The following is a 27,817-nucleotide window of genomic DNA, read 5'->3' on the forward strand; positions in this document are numbered from 1 at the left end:
GAAACTTGTACTTGTTTACTTGTAAACCAAAGCATAGGATTACCACACTCCTTTTCAGGAAAAGGAGCAAAACCGACCGGCTACACATGCTTCACCCTGCAAAATCAGCTGCCGGCCAGCACAGACAAAGGATTTCCTTGGATTGTGGTTGGACCTGGGTCGTGGCTGCGGCTGCTGCTGTGTTCCTGCTCAACGGCCACTGTTACTACTGTTATTATTATTATTAGTCATAGTTCTATTGCCTTTCCTGTCACTGTTCATCATGGCATTCCAATATATTCCAACAAGCCATTTAGGCCCTTTACAGGTATTGGACTTGTTTATACTCCTAGAGGATTTAACAGATTCTTCCCAAATTGGGTCAGCAGCATGTCAAGACTTTGTATTAAATACTAATAGGAAATGTACAGTCAGTGTTTTGTATAATAATAATTCTTGTTCTGAGGAAGGTATTTAATGTGATAATTTGTTTCTATAACATAATTCACAGAAATACTCCAACAACACTAAGGAAGAACCTTTTTGTGAGACCAGCCTCTTGTTTAGGGCCTTCATCAGGGTTAGGGTTACTTTTTATGGTTAGAATTTTCAAACACAACAGAACATTTTTATTCTATTTTTATGTTGTTGATGAACTGCAAAGAAATAGAACACTGTTATCACAATCACTTTCATATTGTTAATATTGTACCTGGGTGTATTGTTAAAGTTTATAATGGTTATAAGGTAAAGGTGTCAGAATAAGCAAGAGCAATTGCTCCACACTGTGATTTGATCCCCTGAGAGGCAAAGAGGATATTCCAGAAAAAAAAACGTCAGAAATTTAAGGCTTGAATTATTGGTAATTATTACATTTTCACACAACTCACTGTTTACAACAAGGCAATTACACATGCAAGACAAGCACACTTCTCAAAACTGATAAGCGACATACACAATAACCTTAACTCTATTTCTAATCCTGCTTGTGGTGTTTCCTCACTGTAAAATCTTAATACTTATGATAGCATTTCCTCAGCTCCTGTTTATATTTTTAAGAAAATGCTGTCATTATTGACTGTTTAGTAGTTACACTGCTTGTCGCTTTGTGTGGTTTCTCTGATGCACTTTGTTACATTTTATATGTATGAAAAGTGTTTTTCACATAAAGTCTGATTGGTTGATTATTCATTGATGTGAATATATATATATATATATATATATATGTATGTATGTTATGTTGGGACCGTCCAGGAGTGGGTTAAACATTATCTTGTCAAACAAAGGATTTCCAGCCAACATGTGCTCAGAGACAATGGGCCTGAGACAAAGAAGGGCCTACCTGGAAATTTCCGATCCAGGTCTCCTCAGGAAAGATGGTTCATCACCCATTTTCTAACAACAGCCTGCATGCAGACCTTGCAGCCTAAAAGTCGCATCCAGGTGCTACTGCACAAAATGGCCGAAACACCAGGAGGTCCTGCATTCCCATTGGCTCCTGGTACCATAAACACAGCAGGGAGCCAGGTCTGGTGGCCTGACCTATAAATAACCTCTTCATCCCCCACTTCTCGTCTTTTGCCCTGTGACTTTGTCACTACAGCATGACACACAGAAACAAATGCTTTCCACCTCAACCCCAGGTTGTACCAGGTCAGGACGACAATTTTATGCTAAAACTTCCATTTTTGAAACAAAGTGGATTTAATTTCGGTGCTGGGAGCACCGTGGATCCTCTGAAACCACTCGCTAGTGTTTTCATATCTGCAGGAGAAGGAAACAACGTTTTTCTTCTGAAGTCGACTCTAGCTCCCTTCCTTCTGCTCTTTTTGGAAGGAAAGCTTCCTCTGATCTGCTGACGAGCAGACACGGACCCCCGTTTCTTTCGTGGAAACCTACGGACAAACGGAGTGAACACACAGTAAGAAGGCTTACGTCTGGGCAGAGATAAATAGTGTGTTTTATTAATGAGTAATTTGCTATTGCTGCTACTTTGTGTTACCATTAATGTGATCTGATTAATACAGCGCTACTGCTGTGCGTGTAATGTATTAATCTAGGATTGTGACCGCTGAGTCAAATCTATTCTGTGAATGTACTCTGATCACGGTGCATTGTTGATATGTTGTGTTGAATATGTAGCTAGCTTGTTCAGGCTGTAAATGCTACTTTCTGCTTCTCCCACTGCTGAGGAGTTTTAGGTGCTGTACACCGGAGTGGTTATAATGAACGTCCCCTCAGTCAGACAAAATTCTCAGAGTCTGCGCCTAATTCCACTTTAGTCCAGACATGAGTTGACTGAGAGGGTTGGTCATTATCGGTAACCAAGATCCAAGTAAAAATATATCTCTTTTTCTAACCTTTCTCTCACACACACATATATGAACACATAGCTAGTTACACACACACGCTAAGGTGAACAGCTGGCCAAACAGCGAGTCACATAAACTGCAGAGCGCGCACCGCTCCACAGTTCTGCGCTCCTGGGTCTCCCACTTGTCAACCACACATGTGCAGACACGTTAGCTTAGCAGCTAGCCTATTGTTGGTAGCACATAGCTTAGCCTGAATGAGCTAATGGCTAATCTTGGGCCTAGCCTAACAATACCGCCCTCTTGGGGTGAAACAGTTTTGTGCAGCTCACAGGAGTAGCCATTTTTGTAGTCTTTGGCTAGACTACACCTCGTCAACCCCCCCTAATCTTTCACACCCACTCTCTCACACCCACACACACACACACACACACACACACAGAGGATCTCTCCACATGCTGTTTTGTTTTTGCTTTGTTTTGTTGTACTTAAAAGAAACGTATATTGGTTTTAATTGATCAAAGGATTATTGATTGGCCATTGATAATTTTGAAGTTAATAAATTCTACTATACCTTAATTAGCAGTTGTTTGTGATTATTTGTATACTTATTGTATTGTATATTGTATATTGTATTGTATTGCTGGTTAAACACAGGTCAGTGCTTGGATTTCACCCTTCCACTGACAAATGAGACTATTCCACAGTTCAGTATTGGCCCCTGAAGTTTCAGGGTGGTGCCCCGTTTTGATTGTTTGTTGATTTGATAAAGTTATTAATAACCATATTCATAACTTTATTAATATTGATAAACATCTTTGATAATATGGCAACCCAACATATATATATATATTCTACCGGTCAAAGGTTTGGGGTCACTTAGAAATGTCCATTCCACTCCATTCCAGACAGAATATCAGCTGAGATCAATTGCATTGTTTTTTTTAATCAGGGCAGCAGTTTTCAGATGACATTATGTGTTTACATAATGTCAAAAGGGTTTGCGACTGTTGTAGACAGAAGTGGCTGAAGAAACGCTTGAAATTCCATGCTTTTTGGTCTAAATGTCATACCCAAATTAAAAGTGGTACAGCTCCCGTATACTTTGACACTCAGGGGTGTGCCTGATACCATTGGAAAGGAAACACTCTAAAGTTTTTGTTACAAGTGTCAGGGTGATTCTCGGCCTTACTGCCACAGACTTACAGAGACTAGAATGGAGGTTTTTTATTTCCGTCCAAGTCATACATCGATAAAATAATGTTAAGAAGAACAGACATATCACATACATGTATTTTGCTATGAGGGTTGCTTTTATTATTTTGTTATTATTATTATTATCAGCACTGGGTGGACTACATATATATGTCCATACATATCCCAAAATGTTTTTGCAAGGATATGAAAATTGTACTGCTTTGTACGGTAATGGAGTGTTAATTAAGTGAAGGAATAGCAATAAAAGTATTTTTTTAAAAAAATGATATTGTCAAATTGTTATGTTTGCTAAGTTTTAAATGTGATTAGAATATGGAATCACCTGTCTTTTTAAATATCACCCTGGCAGGTGCATATATATATATATATATATATATATATATATATATATATATATATATATATATATATATATATATATATATAACTAATTGATATATATATATATCAATTAGTTAATGAATAATGATTCAGTCACACTTTATGTGAAAAGCACTTTTCATACATATAAAATGTAACAAAGTGCATCAGAGAAACCACACAAAGTGACAAGCAGTGCAACTACTAAACAGTCAATAATGACAGCATTTTCTTAAAAATATAAACAGGAGCTGAAGAAATGCTATCATAAATATTAAAATTTTACAGTGAGGAAACACCACAAGCAGGATTAGAAATAGAGTTAAGGTTATTGTGTATGTCGGTTATCAGTTCTGAGAAGTGTGCTTGTCTTACATGTGTAATTGCCTTGTTGTAAACAGTCAGTTGTGTGAAAATGTAATAATGACCAATAATTCAAGCCTTAGATTTCTGACATTTTGTTTTTCTGGAATATCCTCTTTGCCTCTCAGGGGATCAAATCACAGTGTGGAGCAATTGCTCTTGCTTATTCTGACACGTTCAACTTATAACCATTATAAACTTTAACAATACACCCAGGTACAATATTAACAATATGAAAGTGATTGTGATAACAGGGTTCTATTTTTGCAGTTCATCAACAACAAAAAAATAGAATAAAAATGTTCTGTTGTGTTTGAAAATTCTAACCATAAAAAGTAACCCTAACCCTGATGAAGGCCCTAAACAAGAGGCTGGTCTCACAAAAAGGTTCTTCCTTAGTGTTGTTGGAGTATTTCTGTGCAATATGTTATAGAAACAAATTATCACATTAAATACCTTCCTCAGAACAAGAATTATTATTATTACACAAAACACTGACTGTACATTTCCTATTAGTATTTAATACAAAGTCTTGACATGCTGCTGACCCAATTTGGGAAGGATCTGTTAAATCCTCTAGGAGTATAAACAAGTCAAATACCTGTAAAGGGCCTAAATGGCTTGTTGGAATATATTGGAATGCCATGATGAACAGTGACAGGAAAGGCAATAGAACTATGACTAATAATAATAATAACAGTAGTGGCCGTTGAGCATGAACACAGCAGCAGCCGCAGCCGCAACCCAGGTGCAACCACAATCCAAGGAAATCCTTTGTCTGTGCTGGCCGGCAGCTGATTTTGCAGGGTGAAGCATGTGTAGCCGGTCGGTTTTGCTTCTTTTCCTGAAAAGGAGTGTGGTAATCCTATGCTTTGGTTTACAAGTAAACAAGTACAAGTTTCGCAATAAATGTGGTAGGACCGATACTGTATCGACAGTATCGGATCGCAATACCAACAGCTGCAGCTGTCTGTCTAGCTCCCAAAGACAACACCACCCTCGTTGGACTCAACTCTGGTGGGGGGAAATCTGCGTACAGGTGTAAGATTGAACATCTGTGGACCTGGTGCAGTCAGAAACACGTGGAGATAAACGCTCTAAAGACAGTGGAGATGTTTGTGGATTTCCAAATAGATGCAGCCCCACCTGCCCCCATGGCCCTGGGTAGCTCCACAGTCAACTTTGTGGAGTCCTTCTGATTCATGGCCTCCATCATCTCCCGGGACCTCAATGGGAGCTAAACATCAGCTCCCTTAACAAAAAAAGCATAACAGAGGATATCCATTTTGCGGCAGCTGAAAAGGTTTAACCTGCAAAAAAGTCCATCAAGACCAAAACCTCACACCTCTGCAGTCAGCCTTATTAACAAAGCCCCGGAACTCAACTGACATTGATTTTTAACCTGCCCACCCCTAGACACTACACTTTGCATTTACTTACATCCGGGACTATACACCTGCATATTGTACACACTACACATCCCTATTTTTGCATATTCTGCACTAAACCATTCTGCTTTTTCAAATGTATATATTTGTTTCTGTATTCATTGTTTATTTTATATTTTTGTTTAATATCTGTGTTTATGTATGCAAATGTAAATGCGTAAGTTACATGAGTTATCGATATCACTGCCCCAGGCACAAGAGCTGACCATAATTACACTTGTGCATTCCATAACGTTAAAACTTTGTTGCTGTATTATTTCAGTTGCAACCCTGGCAGTGGAAAAAGATCGTGGGAGCAAATAAAAAATACATTTAAAAACATAACCGGTAAGTAGCAGTAGGCAATACTTGTGCATATTTTAAGGCCAACAAGTACAAGGCTGAATTGCCTGAGTCAGTCCCTTTTGTAGGATATTGGTATACAAAGGGCCTATAGAACAATGACATTGCTTGTGGCCAACAGGAAGAAAAATGAGGCGAAGAAGACTGGAGGGGGCCCTCTTCCACAGGACTTCACCCCTGCTGAGGAGCTGGCCATCTCCAGCAATCAGAGTCGCTCCCTGATGGAAGGACTGGAAAGGGGCATTTCTTCAGACCCTGGTGGCAACAGCTCAGAAACCCAGGCATACAGTGTGTACAGGGTATGTTTCAAGTAATCTATGTGACCATGTTCATTCAACAATTATACATGAATATTGTAGGAGTGAAATGTGTTACTGTTCTCTACAGTGACAGGAGTTACAGTGGTGTTGCTGCCACCACCCACTGTCGTCCCACTCACATAACCAGAGCAAACAAAGTCTAACAACAACGATGAGGTCAGGCCTCCAGAGTTTGATCAAGTTGTTTACATGTTAGTAGCTATTCCTTTAGAGAGGTTAATGAGATCCATGGAGGTTGATGCAGTCTGATAAAAAACTTCTCAGAGACTCAAACAGATCACAGATCCAATGTCTGTGATTCCTGGACCACACCAGTGTGTATCAAGGTCAGGTACTGTTGACTGAAAAGACAATCTCAGGTTATATGAGACTTCTAGTAATATACCTGTTTTATTCATTAACATTTCATATCAGACAATCATAATGGATAATGAATTAAATGTAACATATATAACTTTTGATGGGCATGTGGAAGTGCAGAAATACAGATATCTTTATTTTGTGATCATGTTTACAGCATATATTCTAATAATTTGCAGTAATTCCACTATTGTGGGCATCATAGTGATTAACAAATCCCTCCATGAACCTATGTACATTTTCATTGCAGCTTTGTTAATCAACTCTCTTCTTTACAGCACTGCTATCTATCCAAAGCTTTTGATTGACTTTTTATCTGAAAAACAGATCATATCTTATTCAGCCTGTCTCTTTCAGTGGTTTATATATTACACTCTAGCCATTTCAGAATTCTTCCTGTTGTCAGTCATGTCTTATGACAGATATGTGTCTATATGTAAACCTCTGCAATATCCAACTATCATGAGAAAAAAAACTGTTTATGTTTTCCTGATTTTAGCTTGGATTCTGCCTGCTTGTCAGTTTTCAGTGGGAATGTTACTAAATGCAAATAAAAAGCTCTGTTACTTTATTTTAAAAGGGATCATTTGCAACAGCACAGTTCAGAAACTTCAATGTGTGAGTTCAACAGTGCTGAATATATATGGCTTGATTGTGTTTGTAAGTGCTGTACCTCTCCCTCTTCTCTTTATACTTTTCACATACACCAGGATACTTATAATAACCTATCGAAGTAGTAGAGAAGTCAGGAGAAAAGCTGCACAGACCTGTTTACCCCACCTGTTGGTTCTAATCAACTTTTCCTGTTTGACTACATATGATGTACTTCTAGCTCGACTGGAAACAGATTTTTCCAAAACTGTTTATTTAATTATGTCTTTACAAATGATTTTGTATCATCCTCTTTTTAATCCGATCATATATGGACTGAAAATGAAAGAAATTTATAAACACCTGAAGAGATTGTTCAGTCGAGACAAATTAAACTAATATATTCACAGATTTACCTGTGTCTACTAATTACAACATAATAATAATGCAAAGATTCTTGGAAAGTATTTAATTTGAAGATTTGTTTCTAATAGACTTAAACATAATAACAAGCATTGCTAGCGTCAACAATGTGATGTCAAATATTTTTTCACTGACATACAACACCTTATTTTTTATCTTAACATGTAATGACAAAATGCAAACTGAAATTTATTTCTATAGTAAGTTTAAATGTTTTTACCATTGTTGACTTTTTTGTCACTACCATATTTTCTATTTCTTCAGATAAAATTCCAAGATGTTTAAATCAACAGCCCTGAATGCAAGAGCCTAGAACATGAGTGCATATTATTGTGAGTTTTCTGTTTAACTTGTTTTTAGTGTCTGATTTGGCAATATAAAGTACGTAAGGTTTAGTAGTGTAATGTGTTTTTTTTTCATTGTGGACAAAGAATAATTAAAAAAAGATACCATGTTATTTTTGCTGTGATATGTTTTATTTATTAACACTATTAATAGACTATACCTCGTGACAAACAAGAAAACCAGCACTGTGAGGTTTCTAACAGCCTTAGTTGGGTAAATCATTAACTGCAGAATTGACCTTAGCATCTTTAAGCTTTACTGTTCTTCTTCCTCACACAATGTCTTACAAAACATGCAGTACAATGTTATGTGGTCTACAGTGACATCTAGTGGTTAAACCCATAACTCAATACACAACATACAGTATTTCCCCTCTTGTTTTAGGAAGCTTACCAGGTAAAATAAAGATTAAAATGCTGTCTCTTAAATCACTTATATACTTGTAGACTAATGCAAACTTAAATGTCTTCCTTATCTTACATAGCATAAACAAACTAAATATCAATTTAACAGTTCACACAATCAACATAACATAACAATCAAATTATAGTTCGCTTCCAGTCACGTTTTCAATGTCCTTGTATTTTTTCTCATTTCACAATTTTATTGCCTCTTCAATAGTTCCCCCCCAAAGGCCACGAGAAAAATTAATGTCCATAATCGTCAAGCCATGCAGGCTTCTTTGTGACCCTGATGGGTTTCAGAACGTCACCATCCAGCAGTTGTGCAGGTCCCGGCTCAGGGACAGGAACAGGACTTTCAATGGTGTCTGTCAGGAACCAAAGAGAGATGAGTAGCGTTCCCTGTACGTCCATCTTCCAGCACATATGCACTTGCACCAGCGCTCCGTACCACCCTGGCAGGTCTATGGAACTTTGACAGTCCTTTCTTGACATGGAAGGGTTTCCCTACTCTTACTAGGCTTCCCTCTTTGATCCTTGGTCCTTGTGCACCTCTCCTCACATCTCTGTAGGCTTTCGATGCATTTTGTTTGGAGGTGACACGGTTTGCGCAGCTGCTTCTCCGGTAGAAGTGTAGATTTGCTTGCTGCAAAGATGTTCACCTTTGTGCGCATTTTCCTGTTGAACATCAGTTCATATGGTGACACTCCTGTTGTACTGTGTGGAGTTGCATGGTAAGTGAGCAGGAATTCCTGTATGAATGGTTTCCATGGTTTTCTGTGTCTCTTTAAGAACGCGGCTCCAGCGTTCAATGGCTCTGTTTGCTTGTGGATAATACAAAGACACTTTCCTGTCTGTAATGTCTCTCACTGCCAGAAATTCTGCGAACTCGCTTGTGTCCCATTATCTCTAATGACGTCTGTGGGGTTGCCGAAGCGGGCAAACACAGCAGACAGGAAGGTGGTGACAGCCGTGGTTGTGATGGAGTAAGTAAAGGCTTTGTGTAATAGTCAATCAGTGTCACTGCATAGCGGCAGTCCCAGTTCGCTGAGCCGTGGAACTGGCTGAAGTGGGTCAGCATGTCTCAGCACTTATATCATTCATCTGGCAGGTCACACATGCACTAATGCTCTCCTGCACCCACATGTCCATGCCGGCCCCCCTGTATAAGTCTCGCAGTCTCTATTTGGTGCATACAACACCCTGGTGAGTTTCATGTGCCAGGTCCACAAGCTGTTTTCTCAGGGCCGTAGGCACTAGCCGTCGGTGAGGGCCCCTGTATATTGTCACATATTGGTCTGAGAGTTAATCTCTAGTAGCAAAGTAGGGTTTGAGCACTGCAGGTAAAGACTTTGCTGTTTTAGGCCACCCCTTTTTCATCTGTGCTCTGATGGCAGTAAGCTCTGGTTCTGGTTTTGGTCTCACCTTCACCACGTGCACTGCAGCATGAGGCTCCGAAGCCAGTCTGTGCATGCCTGATGGCTGCTTCCACATGACATGCCAACTTTACTGCTGTATGCAGAATGAGATTTGCATCTGTTTGCACTAACAGTCTCTCACGTATTTTTACGCAGCTAGCATGCTTAATCAGTTGGTCCTGTATCATTTCATCTGTGTTTCCAGCAAATCTGCATGTTGTGGCTAGCTTGTGTAGCGCGCCCACATTCTCGGCTACAGTCTCATGCGGTCTCTGCACTCTTAGTCTGAACTTGTGTCGTTCCACCACAACATTTATTACTGGGCTGAAATGTGCACGCAATGCAGCTACTGCTGAATCATAAGTTGTACCTTACCTGAGGGTATAAAATATACGTTGCCCTTCGGTGCCCAGGCAGTATAGGAGAATTGCACGTTTCCTCGTGTTGGGCCAGTCATCCCCCTCCACGTGAATAGCAAGCAGGTCATTCTCGAACGCACACACCACATCCATTGAATGGAATGGTAGGAACAACGCAGGGAGAGGCACACTGGCAGTCGCCATCCTCGTCGCCAATTTGTTATATTGCAAATAATCCACATGTCATGAACCCCGACTCTTGAGTCTGTTTTCTGCCTGAGTTTCCTGAATTCTGCCCTGGAGTCTGTTTTTGCCTGAGTTTCCTGACCGCACCTTGTCTGGTTGCCTGGCGACGAAGCAAGGCGGGAGATCCCTCAACTACCCACACCTGCATCTCATCAGCTATCTGCACACCCAGTCCTGATCATCACCTCTTCACTATATAAGCTGTGACCTGACATCCATTCCCTGCCGGATCGTTAGCCATACCAGTATGTTGTGCTTGCGTATCAGCATAACCCTTGTGTTGACTTTGGGTCAAATTGACCTGTTTTAAATTTTTGTTTTATATCACAAAATATGGGACGTAGAAATAAGGGCTGAAAATGTGTAGAAGAAAAATTTAACAATTTAAAATGTTGCAAAAAGCAACAACCAACTGTGAAAAAAAACTGTGTCTAAAAACTTTCACTGTTATGCAGATGATACCCAATTATATACATTGATCGAGCCATAAGAAACCAATCAGTTTGTTAAACTTCAGTAGGTTCAGTCCTAATAGATGGAATCACAGTGACGTCAACCTTAGACAAAAATCACTTCCAGGTAGACAAATGGCCATTGATTTATTGTGGAGATATGTGAAATCAGCAAAAAGTTGTCATTTTCAGCCGTAACCGTCACGTTAAAAGATATTAAGTTAAACACGAAGATCCAACCTATCTGCCGTTTCTGCTGTGCTTATTTACTGTAGTGTTGCTTTGCTAGTGTCGTTGATAAACCAATTCTAGCTTTACAAACGATGACATCTCACGACTGGTCTGACTGACTGCTTGTTTGGGTGGTGTCATTTTCTTTAGTCTGCGGCCCAACAGGTAAATTAGCTCTCCAAGCTAGTCAAAGTGTTGACATATAAAACCATCAAACATGCATTTTAGATGAATAAGATGAGAGTATGTCCAGTGGTTTCTCGTAAAGGTTTGCTTGGCACTGTTAAACTGTATGTACGGATGCAGGAGTTTTCTACCCGGAAGGTATTCTAAACAAACATTGTGATTGCGTGATACTGGGTTGGATTGGGTCTATAGACTTTTCTTTATGTTCCTTTTTGTTGTAACTTTTTGATGAGTTCAAAGTCACCTTTCCACTCTGGGTCTCCTGAAACATGTAAAAACATCCTCCTCCAAACCTTCGACAAATTAGCCAAAGGCATTGCAATAACAATTTCCACCTCTGTCCTTTGGGTCTCATCCCCAACTACAGAGCAACTCTGCCTACAATTTCAGGCCTAGAGTTTGATACAGTTCTTTACAAGTTAGTCGTTCTTGGTGAGGAGTTTTAATGATATCTATGGAGGGTGAAACGGACTGATAAAAAAAGGTCCACAGACTTAAACAGTTCACTTTGTGAATTCTGGAAATTAACAAACTATAAGTGTGTTTTAAGGTCAGGTAAATGAATAAGATGCCAGTACAGGTTACATGTATATTTTGTGACTGTTCTTTTCTTTATTATTACCTTGTATACAATATGTCTCTTTAATTCACTTTTTCAAATCTTAACTCCATATACATTTCTCTATTTATTCTGACAATGTTTAGGCCCTCAGGCCTTATTCAAATAATTGTTGATTTGGTCCTGAAGTACGTTAACATGGCCTCCTCCAAACTTTTGACCAACTAATGTTGCAATTATTTCTTTGACTTCGCAATACAAACAATAGAGTTCATAAACTTCAGTGTGTCATCTCAGGAGCACGTGTTGTACGAGATATGATCATACTGCTTAATGTTGCACTTGTCCCTGTGCTTTTCATACTTTTTAAAAACACAAGGATATTTATAATAACTAATCGAAGTAGTAAAGAAGTCAGAAAAAATCTGCATAGACCTGCTTACCTCATCTGATAGTTTTGATAAACTTTTCCTGTTTGTGTGCATATGACGTCATTATAGTTGGACTGGAACCACATTTTCCGAAAACTGTGCATTTAATAATGACTTTACAAGTTATTTTGTACCATCCTCTGTTTAATCCAATCATGTACAGACTAAAAATGAAAGAAATTTCTAAACACCTGAAGAGGTTTTTCTCTCCAGCCAAAATGAATTGATGTATCAACACTGATCAGTTTTTCATTTCTTCTGTAACAATACTGAGGATAAGTGACATTTCATGATCTTTTTATGGCATCCAATGTAAGAGTTTGTTTCTATGACACTGATACACAGTAAAGAGTAACATCAACATCTACTATTTAACAACTGATCAATTCATTGTATTATTATTATTATTATTATTATTATTATTATTATTATTATAATAGTATTTTTAATTCTGTAGATTTATTCTGAACCTGTTGCTCTAAAAGAAGTACTTCAATATAACACACACAATACCAATGAAAGGTTTATATGCAAAAACAGATATCTTTGTTTTTGTTTATTTTCCGAAATCATGTCTTTATGTGTGCACTTAAAGGGGTGGTTCAGAATTTTGGACATAGGACCTCATTTCCAAGTTAGCCAGTGTGTTATTTATCAGTGGAGACCGTTTTCAACACGTTTCATCCAGTCCTTCCAGTTGCAGAGTTCGTTAGTGCTAGGCTAGCGCAAGTCAACAGTATTTGCTAGCCTGCCTCTAAAAACAGTCTTATCCACTCCATAGTACACCCAAGGCAAATAAATTATAACGCCAGACTATCGATGTAAATGTCTGTGTTGATAGAATGTTAGAAATAAAACTACCCTTGCATCTCAATGATCGCATTACATTTTGACTAGTTTTCTCATTTTACTTTGCTCCGGTTAGTAGTACTGTGCCGAAAAGTAAACAGAGAAGCGTACACCGTCAGTCGGGACACCTAGTAGTAGCCTAGTACATTGGTATTGAAGCATTGGATTGGAAACTAAGGACTATGGAACATGGTGATTCAGTGTGCATTTAGAAATTGTAAAAATAAACCAAACAGATGAGCACCACAAAGTTTCCACAAATTTCCATTTGGAGATCCAGAAAGGAACCAACTGTGGCTTATTGCTGCTGGCTTGGACATCAAGGCGGAGACTCTACTCAAGTGGCTAATGTGTAGTGATCATTTTAGACCAGACGACTTTGAAAAACCCAGCCATCTAAAGGACCACAAGTCACTGACAACGAATGCGGTTCCATCTGTCTTTCCAGATGCTACTGATAGATTGAGACTGACATTAGTGGAGCTAACATTACAGTCCAATGCATTGTTGAGAGGACAGAGCTACACTCTTGGTAGATACCTGGCTGGGCTAACCGCTAACTTTAGGTAATTGCTGACAGAAAAGTCATGTAAGCTTGGACAGTTCACATGCAAATTGCAGCGGCAGGTAAATAAACTTGTGTGATTGTCATGGAAACCGGCTTTCTCAGTAGCCTAGGGGACTGTTGGTTATTTATTTCAGGGGACACCGGAGGAGTTTTGGGATCTTTAATCAAAAAAGACCTGACCCTCCCTTCACCAGCAACCCTCCCCAACAATTTATTGATGCATTCTGTACTGGTTTGTGCTTGACAAAGATATACAGATACCCATTGTTTTTTACAGCCATGACTTACATAATTAAACCTCTGCATTCTCATCTTACGCATCACACTCCTCTGTTATGGTGTGCTGGCCATTTCAGTAGATTTACTCACTAACATTGTTGTGGAAACACAATAAGCATGGAAACTAAATGCACACTTCCTGCATTACTGCATTACTTCAAATACTAAGTTACTCCTCTAGTAAACTAGTATTCACATGAAATAAAACAATAAAACATTAAGACCATTCAACAAAGGACACTGGAAAATAACAAATTCAACACTGGTTGCTATGGACTCGTCACAAGGCTTCCTCAGCCAGTGTATATTTTAGCATAGGTAAGCTTGCCGATGCTGAACATTATCCAAATCTCCATTTCTCAGAAAAGCGTCAATTTGGGGGCTTGCATGCTACCACTCCTTCCTTCTCAAATGCCTTAAAAAAAGGCTGTCGTTTATATATATATAAATAATATCACCAGGACCGAAAGGATATTTGAGTCGGGTATGGCTACAGCCTGGAGACCTCCCGTCTCATGCCCTCCCGGCTGGTGCAGCCGCGAGCTTCGACTTTTCAAAATAAAAGCTTGTGTCTGGTATGTTTTCGTACGGTGTTTTGGATGTTTTTGAACTAAACAGTACGGCAATCATGCCAATGAAAACAATTATTTTTTCAGCAGATGTCTTAGTTACAACACGATGGAGCTAGCAAAGCAGTTTTGTGTTTATATGCGCGAGCAGGATTTATTCAGTTTGGGAAATCCCACGGTCTTTAAAAGCTACAGCTCAAACTGTCTGGTTGACTAAACAGGGAGGGACCCATCTGCTAGCGATAGGGGCCGAGACTGAGAGAGCTACATGAATAAATATACACCAAACAAGCCACTTTGAAATTTTGCTGTTCTCAAGAATACAAAAGTTGGGTGACCCTCCCCCCTAGACTAAAAACAATTGGATGACCCTCCCATCAACAAAGAATAAAAAGACATGACCCTCCCCTATTTTCCTCCGGTGGTCCATTCCATAAATACCGAATGGTCCCTAGGTAATATCACTCTGCCACTGCTGTAGCCTATGCTACCAACTATAGGGAACAAAGTATAACTATTGCAATGCGATGCAAGGGTAGTTTTATTTCTAACATTATTTTATCAACACAGACATTTACATCAATAGTCTGGCGTTGTAATTTATTTGCCTCGGGTGTACTGTAGAGTGGGTAAGACTGTTTTTAGTGGCAGGCTAGCAGATACTGTTGACTAGCAGATACGCACCAGCGAACTCTGCAACTGGAAGGACTGGATGAAACGTGTTGAAAACGGTCTCCACTGATAAATAACACACTGGCTAACTTCGAAATGAGGTCCTATGTCCAAAATTCTGAACCACCCCTTTAAGGGAATAGCAATCAAACTGTGTTGGTTTACACTGTTTGAGTATGGCTTTCATCTCTTTTTGCAAATGAACTGTTTACCCCAACCACCACAGGGCCGTAACTTTCCCTGAGATATCGGGTCATGTCATCAGCATTTTGTGTTTGAATCCAATAAAGGGCAGTTACCTTCTATAACAGTTACACGTGCCTTTTTAAATGTCCTAGAATGTCTTTAAAATGTGACTAGTTGAGAGAAATATTTAATTGGATTTTTATACTACTCACAAATGTTTACTGGCGTGCAGACAGACAGACACACAGATACATTTAAAGAAGAAAGAAACTAGAATGATACATTTTACTATTTCTTTGTTGTGATTAACAATTTTTATTTTTTACCAACATCCCCCCACTCGTCATCACCACCCATTCAGACAAAAATCAAGAATACATTAAACAATAACTACAATATTCAAGAACAAAAAAAATAGACAATAAACCAAATAAGCATATGTATAAATGACAACACCTTAAGCCCATCTTACATGTCTCTCACCAGAACAAAGCTTCTTAGGAGCCCTCCAGAAAGCTCAGGTACTTTTACCATTTTCCAGTCTATAGATCCAATCTGGCAAACCGTTTATATGAAATTTTTCCAAATGTCCCCATCCTTGCCATCTCACAAGCCCACTCCTGGATTGACGGCACCCCTTCATTCTTCCATCCTCTTAAAATAATCTGTCTGGCTATTATCAAATTAGTCTGGATCCAGCTTCTTATGTGCTCATTTTACTATTTCTAATGCCGACCTAACACCAAATGACTTTTCAAGAGATTCCACAAATTTCCAATATCAGAATGAAATCATGAGAGCCTTGCTAGAGTTGGAGCTAGTGTTGGTGTAAGGTGGTCATAACACTCAGTCACAAGCAATCTTTTTCCTGTCTTGACGTTCCGACAAAATCAATCGTGTTTCAAGTTTTAAGTCTTGGTCGTAAACTCTTCTCTGTGACTAAAAACTCAGTGACATTAGAATCAGAATCAGAAAGGGCTTTATTGCCAAGTACGTTGCACATACGAGGAATTTGTCATGGTGTTGTTGGAGCATGTCACACATACAAATATAAGAAGGATAAAAAGAATATAAACAATATAAGTATAAACATATACACACAGTATGTATTAATAACGATAAAATAAAATTAAATAAATAGTAAAATAAGTTAAACAGTAGTAAAAAGGAACGCTACAGCAGAGTAGGTACAGAGTAGGTACAGTAGGTACAGAGTATTTACAGTGGGGTGTGGAGAGAGTCAGGATGGATTCCGGGCCTTGTTAATAAGGCTAGTGGCGGAGGGGAAAAAACTGTTTATGTGGCGTGAGGTTTTGGTCCTGATGGACCTCATCCTCCTGCCAGAGGGGAGTGTCTCAAAGAGCTTGTGTCCGGGGTGGGAGGGGTCAGCCACAATCTTTCCAGCACGCTTCAGAGTCCTGGTGGCGTATATGTCCTGGAGCGGCGGCAGATTGCAGCCAATCACCTTCTCAGCTGACCGAATGACACGCTGCAGACTGCCCTTGTCCTTGGCAGTGGCAGCAGCGTACCAGATGGTGATGGAGGATGTGAGGATGGACTCAATGATGGCTGTGTAGAAGTGCACCATCATTGTCTTTGGCAGGTTGAATTTCTTCAGCTGCCGCAGGAAGTACATCCTCTGTTGTGCTTTCTTCACGAGGGAGCTGATGTTCAGCTCCCACTTGAGGTCCTGGGAGATGGTAGTTCCCAGGAAGCGGAAAGACTCCACAGTGTCAATTGTGGAGCCACAGAGGGTGATGGGGGCAGGTGAGGCTGGGTTCTTTCTGAAGTCCACAACCATCTCCACTGTCTTTAGAGCACAAACAGGATCCTGGCGTAGGTTCCTGCGGAGTCCAGGTGCCGGAGGATGTAGTGGAGGGCCAAATTGACTGCATCGTCTACAGACCTATTGGCTCTGTAGGCAAACTGCAGGGGGTCCAGGAGGGGGTCGGTGATGGCTTTGAGGTGTGAAAGCACAAGGCACTCAAAGGACTTCATAACCACAGAGGTCAGGGCGACGGGTCTGAAGTCATTAAGTCCTGTGGTCCTTGGCTTCTTGGGGACAGGGATTATGGTTGAGGTCTTGAAGCAGGCTGGCACGTGACATGTCTCCAGTGTGGTGTTAAAAATGTCTGTGAACACTGGAGACAGCTGGTCAGCGCAGTGCTTCAAGCTGGATGGGGAGACAGCATCTGGTCCAGCAGCTTTCCTGGGATTCTGTCTCCTAAAGAGTCTGTTGACGTCCCTCTCGTGAATGGAGAGAGTCGTCACTGAGGGGGGGTGGAGGTGGAGGGGACCTTTAAGGAGGGCATTGGTGGGGGGGCCCAGGACCCTGCTGAGGTGGGTGAGGTGGAGGTGATGCACAGTGGCTGTAGCTGTAAGGAGGTGTCGTGGGGGATGGTGTCAGGACTGTCCTTTTGTCTTTCAAATCGACAGTAGTACTCGTTCAGGTCGTTGGCTACGTGTCGGTCATTGAAGGAGTGGGGGGTTTTAGGCTTGTAGTTGGTGATCTGCCTAAGTCCTTTCCAGACAGTCGCAGAGATGTTAGCTGAGAACTGGTGTTGGAGCTTCTCAGAGTACCGTCGTTTAGCCTCCTTCACTGCCTTGTTAAACTTGTACTTCGACTCTTTAAATCTGTCTTTGTCCCCACTCCTGAACGAGTCTTCCTTAGCCAGCCTTAACCTTCTGAGTTTGGCTGTGAACCAGGGTTTGTCATTGTTGTAACTCACCCTGGTGCTTGATGGAACACAGCAGTCCTCACAGAAGCTGATGTATGACGTCACAGCCTCTGTGTACTCATCCAGACTGTTGGTAGCAGTCCTGAACACATCCCAGTCAGTACAATCCAAACACGACTGGAGATCCTCCACAGCCTCACTGGTCCACTTCCTTGATGTCCTCGCTACAGGTTTGCAGAGCTTTAGTTTCTGCCTGTAGGCGGGGATCAGGTGGACCATGACGTGGTCAGAGTGCCCCAGTGCAGCACGGGGGACGGCGTGATAAGCATCCCTGACTGTGGTGTAACAGTGATCCAGAATGTTCTCCTCTCTGGTCGGGCATTTAATATGTTGTCTGTATTTAGGGAGTTCATGAGTGAGGTTCCCTTTATTAAAGTCACCAAGGACAATAACTAGGGAGTCCGGGTTGGTCCGCTCCACACACAGTATCTGGTCGGCAAGCATGCGCTCCGCGTCCTGCACGTTGGCCTGCGGTGAGATGTAAACACCGACCAGAATGAATGAATGGAACTCACGGGGTGAATAAAAAGGCTTACATTATGACAGATTACTTTAGATGTGAGATGAGAGTGCATTTGATTTCTGAAGGAACTGACTACTGGACTGCTAGATATTAAGTTAAGTACAGACTTTATTTGGATTTTTGCTGCTTCTTGTACTTTTCTACTTTCTACTGCTGCTGTGTGTTCTTTGCTGGATTGGTTGTGTTGTTAGGCATAATTTAGAGGATTTTCTTAAAGTGAAACTAGTTAGTGTAAAGTGTGAATTTGGGGAGTGGAGGTTAACGACTCTCAGGTGCTTTTGACTGATTAGCCAGGGTGTGGCCTCCCCACCTGTAGCCAACACCAATCACCTCCTTGTATTTAATGTTGGCAATTGCGTGAAGCGGCAGCCTCAGCGGACGAAGACTCGGAGGACAAAGACAAAGGAGTCTACGCGGGAGGCTAAGTGGGAGGCTAAGTGGGAGGCTAAGTGGGCTTAACCTTATCTTTATCTTATCTTTATCTCACTTAACTGCTCGGTGTCTTCATCTGGAAATGTGCTGCTTCTCCATTCCTGTCCGTGTTTCCTCTCGGACATACTACAAACCACGCATTAGCTCGCAACATTTCCGCAACCCCACCTCTCTTACCTATCCCACCCGTTCCACACACATTCAACACCTTGTTGGAGATGGCCTGTGGAACTGCCAGTCTGCCACTCGCAAGACTGAGTTCATCTCTGGCTTTGCCAGCCTGAAATCCCTTGACGTCCTTGCTCTCACTGAGACCTGGATTACACCGACCAACACATCCACCCCTGCTGCCCTTTCTTCTGCCTACTCTTTCACCCACACACCAAGACCTACTGGTAGAGGTGGGGGGACAGGCCTACTCAGTAATCCCAAGTGGAGATTTTCTCTCTACCCATTGCCACAGTTCACTCCACAATCTTTTGAACTTCATGCTGTCACCATAACCCATCCGGTACAACTAGTCATCATTGTTATCTACGGCAATCCAGGTCCTCTGGGAGAGTTTTTGGAGGAGCTGGATGTCCTTCTTTCGACATCCCTGAAACTGGCCCTCCGCTGGTACTTCTGGGCGACTTCAACATCCAGACAGAGAAGTTAGCTGCCTTTTCTCACCTTCTCTCTTCTTTTGCCCTCTCACTCTCTCCTTCACCACCCACTCACAAAGCTGGCAACCACTTAGATCTCATATTCACCAGAAACTGCTCTACAGCCAACCTCACTGTTACTCCACTCCATACCTCAGACCATTTCTTCATCTCTTACTCTCTCCCGCTCTCCCAAGCTCACAACCATATCTCAAGAGACACCATACCTGTCCGCCGTAATATTCGTTTACTCTCTCCTTCTTCTCTGGCGGCATGTACTTTATCAACCCTCCCTCCATCCGACTCTTTCTTACTCATGTCTCCCAATGATGCCACAGACACTCTCTTCTCTACTCTATCCTCCTCTCTCGACTCTCTCTGCCCTCTTACTTCACGACAGGCTCGCAAATCCTCCCCAGCTCCGTGGTTATCTGACTCAGTACGTGCTGAAAGATCAACTATACGGGCAGCGGAAAGGAAATGGAAGAAATCTAAACACCCAGATGATCTGCTTACCTATCAGTCTCTTCTTTCCTCCTTCACTGCCTCTATTTCTGCAGCCAAAAGCTCTTTTTATCAAAACAAAATTGAATCCTCTTTCTCGAACCCCAAAAAACTTCTCTAACCTCCTAGATTCCCCCAGTCCACCTCCTCCCTCCTACCAACCCACTTTGTCAACTACTTTGTAAAAAAGATAGATGACATACGCTCTTCATTCTCAACCACACCTCCTGAAATCACCTTACCATCCATCACTTCCAGTACTCTTTCCTCTTTCACCCCTTTATCTCCAAACCAAATTCTTACTTTGATTACCTCTGCCCGCCCAACCACCTGCCCCCTGGATCCTATCCCTTCTCACCTTCTCCAGTCCATTGCTCCGGACCTCCTTCCTTTCCTCACCCATCTCATTAACATCTCCTTGTCAACTGGCTGTTTCCCTGACGCCCTCAAAGAGGCAAGAGTGACCCCACTGCTCAAAAAACCAACACTCGACTCCTCTGATGTAAATAACTATAGTCTATATATATATATATCTATATCTATAATCTCCCTTCTTCCATTTCTATCTAAAACTCTTGAGCGTGCCATTTATAATCAACTCTCTACCTATCTCCACCAGAACAACCTTCTTGATCCCCACCAGTCTGGCTTCAAGGCTGGCCACTCAACAGAAACTGCCCTCCTTGCTGTCACTGAGCAGCTTCACATCGCTAGAACAACCTCTCTCTCTTCCATTATCATCATTCTGGATCTTTCTGCTGCCTTTGACACAGTGAACCACCAGATCCTCATTTCGACACTCCGAAATCTGGGTGTCTCAGACTCTGCGCTCTCATTGCTCACATCTTACCTGGCAGACCGAACCTACCGGGTAACCTGGAGAGGGTCTAGCTCAGAACCTTGCCCACTTAAAACTGGGGTTCCTCAGGGATCAGTCCTGGGTCCCCTCCTCTTCTCTCTGTACACCAACTCTCTCGGGTCTGTCATTCAGTCGCACGGCTTTTCTTATCACAGCTACGCAGATGACACCCAACTAATTCTCTCCTTTCCTGAGTCTGAAACTCAGGTAGCAGCACGTATCTCGGCCTGTCTGACTGACATCTCTTCTTGGATGTCCACACACCATCTGAAACTCAACCTCGACAAGACTGAGCTCCTTTTCCTTCCAGGGAAGGGCTCTCCTACCCAAGACCTGACTATAACAATTGACAACTCTATAGTAGTCCCCACCAAGACTGCTAGAAACCTGGGTGTAACACTTGACGACCAACTCTCCTTCACTGCTAACATTGCTGCAACCACCCGATCGTGTAGATACATGCTGCATAACATCAGAAGGATACGTCCCCTTCTAACGCAGAAGGCGGCTCAGGTTCTGGGTCAGGCTCTAGTCATCTCACGTCTAGACTACTGCAACTCCCTCCTGATTGGCCTGCCTGCATGTGCCATCCAACCCCTGCAGCTCATTCAGAATGCAGCGGCTCGACTTGTCTTCAACCTCCCCAAGTTCTCTCACACTACACCGCTCCTCCGCTCTCTTCACTGGTTACCAATTGCGGCCCGCATCCGCTTCAAGACACTAGTACTTACGTACAGGGCCACGAACGGATCAGCACCCGCTTACATCCAGAACATGGTCAAACCATATACCCCAACCCGCCCACTTCGTTCTGCATCAGCCAAACTGCTGGCTGCTCCCTCACAGCGAGGGAGAGCTAATCACTCAACGAAATCCCGACTGTTCACTGTCCTGGCTCCCAAATGGTGGAACGAGCTCCCCATCGATATCAGGATGGCCGAAAGCCTACACATCTTCCGCCGAAGGCTAAAAACGCATCTCTTCCGACTACACCTCGGATAAAAAAAATAAATAAAAAAAATTCTTGAACTTGCACTTTCGAACCTGCACTTTCATTTGTCTCTTTGTAGCTTTGCCTATTTAAAGCTACTGTATTTGCACTTACTACTTGTTGTCTGGAGTTTGAACCTTCACAGTTGAAAGCACTTAATTGTAAGTCGCTTTGGATAAAAGCATCAGCTAAATGACATGTAATGTAATGTAATGTAATGGGGTCAGACTTTAGTCTTTTCAAAGTCTTTTTAGAGTCTTCTAGTGTATGTTAGTCATTAGCCGAGAAAAATTAAGAAACTCCACTCTTGATGTGAACACATGAAAATGTCAAAACAAGGCAGATATTGGATATTTTTTCGGAACTGTTTTGGATTCATTATGAACCTGTTATCAAACCAACAGCCTTGCTAACATTGGCAGAGATTTCCACTTCACTTTTCTCTTTTTTAAGATAATTTTTTGGGGCTTTTCCCTTTATTATGAAGTAACAGTGGATAGACATGAAAGGGGGAGAGAGCGATGGGGGATGACACGCAGCAAAGGGCAGCAGGTCTGATTCGAACCCACGCCACTGCAGGACTCAGCCAACATGGGGCGAACGCTCTTACCGGGTGAGCTAGTGTCAACAGCAGAACATATTACACAATAAACATTCACAATATTGCTGAGACAATAAAGAGCTGAATGCTATGACCAGTGTTTCCCCTAGGGTAGTGGAAGACTTAGGTGCATGCATTTGGTGGGGGGTTTAGGGGCCCTACCTCAAGGAAATGTTAAGTGTTTCAATAAAAACGTGAAATTTCACATCATTTTGGACCATTATTATTACCCTATGTGCGTCTAAAATGTAGGAAAAGCTAGAGCACTCTAAAACTAAATTATTAGACATAGGAACAGTCATTTAGTTAGTTCATTTGGCTTAGGTGGTGCCCAAAATGGCTTGGGTGCTGCCCCTACACCTTATAATGGTAGGTGCGCATGGTCGCAGCGGCTCACGGCTCTCCTTTGTGATGCAACAACAGACCTGAATGCGCCGCTGGCAGAGGAGCTAAATTGCTTCTTTGCTTGCTTTGAAACATCACAACAGCAGCACTCATCTGCTCCAGCCCTGCCTCCACCCCCATCTGGTTCCTGCACCACTCCAGCCCTGCTCCCATCCCCACCTGGTACCTGCACCACCCCACTCACTGTGAGGGAGCACGATGTCTGACAGGTGCTCCTGGCAGTGAACCCCAGGAAGGCTGCCGGCCCAGACGGAGTACCTGGCAAGGTGCTCAGAGCGTGCGCACACCAGCTCGCCCTCATCTTCACCAGAATCTTCAACCTCTCCCTGGCCCAGGCAGTCATCCCGCCCTGCCTAAAATCAGCCACAATCATCCCAGTGCCGAAGAAGTCTCCCATCACCAGCCTAAGTGATTATTGACCCTCACTCCGGTAATCATGAAGTGCTTTGAGAGACTGGTTCTTCAACACATCAAGGACTATCTCCCCTCAGACATCGACCCCTATCAGTTCGCATATCGCGCGAACAGATCCACAGAGGATGCCATCGCCGTAGCTCTCCACTCTGCGCTGAACTACCTGGAGCAGCAGCAGAGCTATGTCCGGATGCTCTTTGTGGATTACAGCTCAGCTTTAAATACCATAATTCTGGACATTCTCATCACCAAAATGGTTACTCTCAGCCTCCCCCCTCTCGCATGTGCCTGGAAAAAGGACTTTCTCACCCATCGGCCCCAGGCAGTGAGACTGGGCCCCCACCTCTCCTCCATTCGCAGAAAATCACCCCCCCTCCCCACGACCAAGCTCTGTGTGTCATGACTCCAGCATCCTGAGCCTGTTTTTGCCTGTGTTTTGCTTTTGCTCTAACCTGAAGTCTATTTTCCCTGAGTTTCCTGAACGCATCCCTGCTGATTTCCCAACTATGCACACCTGCTGCTATCTGCACACCCAGTCCTGATTATCACCTCTGCACCATATAAGCCGTGGCCAGACATCCATTCCCTGCCGTATCGTTAGCGTAACCAGTATGTTTAGCTCTCGTATCAAGCTTCACGTTTTGGAAAGTATTTTTGCTGTTTTGTCTTTTTGCCTGTCACTAATCTGCCACCTGTTCCTCTGTCTGCAGTTACTCACCTGAATTGTCACTCACACCTGCCTGGCTGTCTACTTCACTGTTGCATTTTTGGATCAGCACAAAAACCTCCAGCCTTCCTGCTTCACCCACTGCCGACCATCTGGACCAAACCGTTTCAATATTCATATTCCAAATAAATACTCACCTTGTAATTCCTACTTACCATTTGGGTTTCAGCCTTAGACAAATCGTGACACTGTGCCTGACTGCAGCCAGCGCAGGTCTAGACAACATCCCTGGTCGTGTGCTAAAGGATTGTACAGAGGAGCTCAAAGATGTCTTCACGGATATCTTCAACGCTTCTCAGAGTCAGGCTGTTGTTCCGTCATGCTTCAAAGCCACCACCATCAGACCTGTTCCAAAGAAGCCTTCTCCATCCACCCGTTGCACGTCCCATCATCATGACATGCTCTGAAAGACTAGTCATGACTTACATAAAATCCACCCCCCCACCTCCCACACCCTGGACCCCTACCAGTTTGCATACCGAGGCAACAGATCCACCGAGGATGCAATCTGTTCTGTTCTTCACCCAGCACTCCCCCACCTGGATACCAAAAACTCATACGTCAGAATGCTGTTCATTGAATTAAGTTCAGCATTCAACACCATCATCCCTCAGCAGCTGATCTGCAAACTGGACCAGCTGGGGCTCAGCACTTCACTTTGTAACTGGCTGCTGGACTTTCTAAATGAGAGGCCTCAGGCAGTACAGATCGGAAACAACACATCCAGAACCAAAATTCTGAGCATGGGGGCCCCCAAGGTTGTGAGCTCTTCATGCTGCTGACCCACGGCTGCACTCCATCCTTCAGCAGCAACCATATTGTGAAATTTGCGGACGACACAACCGTGGTGGGTCTCATCTCCACCAATGATGAGACCTACTACAGTAAGGAGGGCAGCCAACTGGTCACATGGTGCAGCGGAAATAACCTCTTCCTGAACGTTGACAAGACCAAGGAAGTGGTTATTGATTTCTGGAGAGGTCCCACCCCGAAACCCGCACTGACCATCAACAGTGCTGCTGTGGAGAGAGTGAGCAGCGCCAAATTACTGGGGGTGCACATCAGTGAGGACCTCTACTGGACAACAACCACTGCATCACTAGCCAAGAAGTCCCAGTGGCACCTCTACTTCCTCTGCAAACTGAAGAGAGCGAGAGCAGCCCCATCATTTGTACCTTCTACAGGGGCACCATTGAGAGCATCCTGTCCAGCTGCATCACTGTGTGGTACAGGGGCTGCACCGCCTCCCTGCAGTGCATAGTGAAGGCTGCTGGCCGGATCATTGGTGTCCCACTCCCCTCACTCCTGGACATTTACCAAACCCGCCACCCCTCAAACAGCCTCTTCAGCCTCCTGCCATCTGGGAGAAGGTACCCGAGCATCCAACCTGTTCCACCAGACTGGCGAACAGCTTCATTCCCCAGGCTGTCAGGAAGCTCAACTCCCTCCCCTCTCTCCCTTTCCACCCCTCTGCCCCCAATAACTCTGGACTCTGAACCCCCCCTATCAGGATCAGCACTGGCCACTTTATAAAGAAGATATTCAGGAAATCTTTGTTTTTTTTGCACATTTCAATATTTATATTATATTTATACTTTATCTTCAATATTTTTTTTTGTATTATACTTGTTGTACGTGTCCGTATTGAACCATGGGTTGGAGTGAAACAGATTTTTAATTGCTCTGAATGTCTGGCACATATTGCAAAATTGACAATAACGTTGACTTGACTTGACTTGTCTACGCCAGTAAAAAAGCTAGTAAAGCTAGTCTGGGCTTGGGTATACTGATGCAACATAACACAAAATTGCGTAGTCAGTGTGTGATACACCGTACCTCCCTTTGGACCCTGTGTGTACAGGTTGCTGCTGCAAAACAGGATAAAAGTTCAGCAGTTGCCTCAGTCTGCTGTAGGTCAGGGGAGGGTGCTGTGTATTATTCTTAAAGTTTACATACACTGATGCAAAGTGTATGATGACTCTTTTCTGAAGATCTTCTTGAATGTAGTAGCTGAAAAGACCACATGAATTACATGAACGTGAGACGTGCGTGTCACGCAGGCAGTGTGTGAGCTCTAACCTGTTAACATAGGAGCCGAAATATAAACTGACACGCCACGCAGCTGACACGCTCGCGCGACGCACCCAGTGTGTAACCGGCCTTAGTCACATCATATGCTTCTGAAAATGTTTAATGTATCTGTCCATCGATTTTGTTTGCTATAAAAAAAAATGTAAGGGAATCAATGAAAAGATGTCATCAACCTGAACTACAACATTGATATTAACATTGCACAAGTTGTATATGCATGGTTCAACTCACAGGTTAAATGATATGTTTGAAACTCACATTGTGGGCTTCTACAATGTTAATAGAATATTATTTTGTCTATTTCTCAAAAAATAAATGTTAAAGCACATGTTATAAAATATACTATGTGCTGCTTTTTCACGCAGATTGAACTGTCAATAAATATTGTGCCTTTGATATCATAACCTAGAAAAGTGGTTCCCGATTTTTTTTTTTTACTTGAAGGACCCCTCAACTGACACAAATTGGGCCAAAGACCCCCATTTGAAAAGATTTCGTTCCAGGGCCGCCCACCTGACAGGTTATTTCCTTTTGGGTGTTTTATTATAGAAAGTATATGAAATCCATGATCTAGATAGTCATACATTTGTTTTTGTGTTACTTATGGATGGAATTATACTGACAATAATTATTCTCCCTTTTTCTGGGGACCCCATGGAACCCCCACTTAGGGAAACACTGATCTAGAACAAACTAGAATTGATAGGATTACAGGAATTTGGTCTCAATATTTTAACATTGTATGTTACACTGTTTATTGTTTTAATATTAATTTGTGGTTTGTTGTGAATCATTTGCCCTTTGTTATTATAATAACACAATATTATGATGGATATTGAATAAACAAGACAACAAGTCTACAGCCATGAGTATGGAATCAGATTTGTGTCAATATAATCAAACAAAACATCTGAAATATCAAACAAAAATATAAAATGTAGAAAATAAGACAAACTCACAACCACAACCTTTTCCTAACCAAAACCAAAATACTTTTGTTGCATAAGCATAGTCTCAAATTTCTCGACATAGCTCCACAGCGCTGCGAAATAAGGTCTGGCTACACCACGGATACATTCTAGGATAGGAGAAGAAAAAAACATATAGGTTGTTTGCATTTTTCTTTAAACCAATCACAACCGTCTTGGGCAGCGCTAATCTCCAGACGCAGCGACGGTGGCTCTGCTAAATAGTCTCGGGAAGGAAGTTGTTTTGGTGGAAGAAAACGCTGCATGAAATATTAAATTAATTTAATATTCATTTAATATTCAGTAACGTGAGCTATTTAAATTAGCGGGATACATGGTTAAACCTCATTTGCTCTTACCAGTTATACACTAATGCCATGTGTACTTTGTGCATAACAATCCCCGCCAATCAGATCCATAACATTCCGGTAAGATGGTAAATATGGTTTACAT

At 42.3% G+C, this 27,817-nt stretch overlaps 1 protein-coding gene and 1 long non-coding RNA gene across 2 annotated transcripts; one reads left to right on the forward strand and one right to left on the reverse strand.

Moving 5' to 3' along the window:
* The first annotated feature begins 6,758 nt into the window (after nt 1-6,758).
* Nucleotides 6,759-7,692, forward strand: LOC116046657 (olfactory receptor 10J4-like). The gene has a single exon (XM_031295056.2). It carries the CDS (start codon nt 6,766-6,768, stop codon nt 7,690-7,692), a length of 927 nt encoding a protein of 308 aa, XP_031150916.1. The 5' UTR covers nt 6,759-6,765.
* Nucleotides 7,693-15,661: 7,969 nt separating this feature from the next.
* Nucleotides 15,662-26,024, reverse strand: LOC118495634. Its single transcript, XR_004898120.1, has 3 exons — nt 25,956-26,024; nt 16,078-16,084; nt 15,662-15,671 (listed from the first exon to the last, which is right to left on the reverse strand). It is a non-coding gene; the product is annotated as an uncharacterized LOC118495634 (long non-coding RNA).
* Nucleotides 26,025-27,817: the final 1,793 nt, after the last annotated feature.

The sequence above is a fragment of the Sander lucioperca genome, chromosome 8 (genome assembly GCF_008315115.2).
Source record: "Sander lucioperca isolate FBNREF2018 chromosome 8, SLUC_FBN_1.2, whole genome shotgun sequence".
Classification (NCBI taxonomy): domain Eukaryota; kingdom Metazoa; phylum Chordata; class Actinopteri; order Perciformes; family Percidae; genus Sander; species Sander lucioperca.